The 2,287-nt window shown below is 34.2% G+C and overlaps 1 protein-coding gene across 1 annotated transcript; it reads right to left on the bottom strand.

The window, feature by feature from the left end:
- Nucleotides 1-520: 520 nt before the first annotated feature.
- Nucleotides 521-2,017, bottom strand: LOC110634561 (2-oxoglutarate-dependent dioxygenase 19). Its single transcript, XM_021783614.2, has 4 exons — nucleotides 1,787-2,017; nucleotides 1,437-1,657; nucleotides 1,011-1,338; nucleotides 521-916 (listed from the first exon to the last, which is right to left on the bottom strand). The coding sequence occupies exons 1-4, from the start codon at nucleotides 1,964-1,966 to the stop codon at nucleotides 674-676; spliced, it is 972 nt and encodes a 323-aa protein (XP_021639306.1). The 5' UTR covers nucleotides 1,967-2,017; the 3' UTR covers nucleotides 521-673.
- Between the last annotated feature and the right edge of the window lie 270 nt (nucleotides 2,018-2,287).

Below are 2,287 nucleotides of genomic sequence, written 5' to 3'. Positions count from 1 at the left end.
TTAAATACATAAAATAAAAACTATTTTTTTATTAAATTTAATTAGAATTTAAATTTATATCTTATAATTTCATAGAATAGTAACCAATGCAAACTAAAAACGTGAAAATTATTGAGTTAAAACGCTGCATTTTTTTGACATTTAGGGCCACGTCAGGGATTGGATGTATATATTTTGACTTAATATTCATGTCTTTGGACGGATGCATGGAAATAGTTTATTGGACTCGTGTTGCTCTTAGTTTCACGTGCTCATATTAAGTTTGTTCTCTTATTAATATTAATAAAATTTTTTCATAGATAAAAATATTATCAATGAAATTAAAATAAAAAAATTAATATGAATTTCATCAATTAAACCAATTTATTATTAAGCCTCATTAATTTAGGCAATGGCATGCTAATTTAATCTAGTTTAATGTATAGTTTAAATCAATATGGTTGGAACAAGCTTACAAATCTTCCATAAGAAAATCAAAGGAAATTTTGCAAAGATGAGAGAAGAGGGATATCTTGTTTCTCTCAAACACGGTCTTTATTATTCAGCTGAAAATGGAAAGGGAAAGAAAACACGCACACATATCTCATCGATGCATATATTACACCACAACAGTGGTAGAATGTTACACTTTTCCTAGCTTATATATATATAGAATATTATTTAATTTGATGGTTCAGAGTCGAATCTGGTTCAGGCATGACTTTCCGTCAATAACGTGGAAATTATTATATTCCAAGTATTGTTTATAGGTAATCCCGAGATATGCCGGTGAGCGGCCATTGTCTGTGAATTCTGGTGCAGGGCTCACGACTGTGTCCAATGATGGCCCCAGAAATAGGGGTAGAGTTGCCCTCCTAACTTCATTGTTCACCACCACTCGATGTAGAGCACTCTTGTACTTGCCATTGGTTAAAATCTATCATAACAAAAGATCAGTAATGAAATTCACATGAAAATATATGTGTACAGATCTTCATATGTATGCGTGCACACATGAAAATTTAGTATACCTCAAGATGATCAGCAACATTAACAAAAATCCAGTCAGGCTTAAGATTTACGTTGAGCCACTTGCCGTTATGCTCAACCTGCAAGCCACCACTCACATTCTGGATGATGAGGATAATGAGACTAGGATCGATATGAGCAAATTGCCCAATTCGATTTTCAGAATGTTGGCGTGATGGATAGTCATTTGCAGTAAAGAAATCGTAGCCTGATTTCAGGTTCATTTTCTTCTCTATATAGTCTCGTTCAAGTCCTAGGGCTGTTGAAATCCCTCCAAGCAATTCAATTCCTAGTTCTCTCACCTTATGGGTATACTCCTGTAAAATCTCACTGTTCACAGAACAGATAGGAAATGTGGCTAGTTAACATTTGAGGCAGCACTGGAAATTAACATTAGTTTAATAATAACAAATTAATATTGAAATGACCTGAAACCAGGTGGGCTAGAAGCGCAGTGAAAGGTAGGATGGACAGCCATCTTGACAAATTCCCGGCTAACGTGGTTGAGATTGCCTTTGCCCCATCTGATTAAATCTGTTGGATCCTTGTGGTCATATTTTCGTTTTTCATCCTCAGGCAGATCAAAGAATTCAAATAGTTTGTCTATTGGTCTTTTGATCACAGTGTCTGGGATTGCATGGTTTGTCACCTACATGAATAGAACAGTCATTAAGCCAGCTTTTTCAATTTATTGATATAAATTAGCTGCATGCATAAGAGTGATTTAACAATAATAACTAAATAAATAAAGAGTAAAAGAAAGACTTGTTTTTCATACAATGAAGCAGCCATAGTCGATGCAAGCTCGGCCCATGTCATGAACGGCCAGAGACCGGAGACTGGGATCAGAAGAGACGAGCTTTGAGTAATCAAGAACAGGTATTGCCCCATCCTCTCCTGAAAAGGAGTCTTTGGTGGTGTACAGGGGGGAACCATTTGTAAGTAATTGGGTTGCCATTGAGAAAGAGAGATCTATATATTTTAGGCAAATAAAGATGTGAGAATTGGAGTGTCTGTGGCAAGCCAAAGCTTCATGGAATGGTATTTATAGAATATAAATTCTCCTATTATGTCCTACTAAATGCATCTTTATGTCAATTTCTCGCATTTTTATTGAGATATAAATTTATAATAATAAATTTTAATGAACAAAATATAATAATTAATTGCACACTTGTTCTTTGTTTTCTTTTATTTTCAAAGGACATCGAAGTACTCCTTTAATTAAAGCCAGTTTTTTTTCCCCTTATGTTCAATAATGGCCATACATAATTATTTA

Source organism: Hevea brasiliensis, chromosome 16 (genome assembly GCF_030052815.1).
Source record: "Hevea brasiliensis isolate MT/VB/25A 57/8 chromosome 16, ASM3005281v1, whole genome shotgun sequence".
Taxonomy (NCBI): Eukaryota; Viridiplantae; Streptophyta; class Magnoliopsida; order Malpighiales; family Euphorbiaceae; genus Hevea; species Hevea brasiliensis.
The sequence above is the reverse complement of the archived record's forward strand: the minus strand, read 5'-3'. Positions and strand labels throughout refer to the sequence as shown.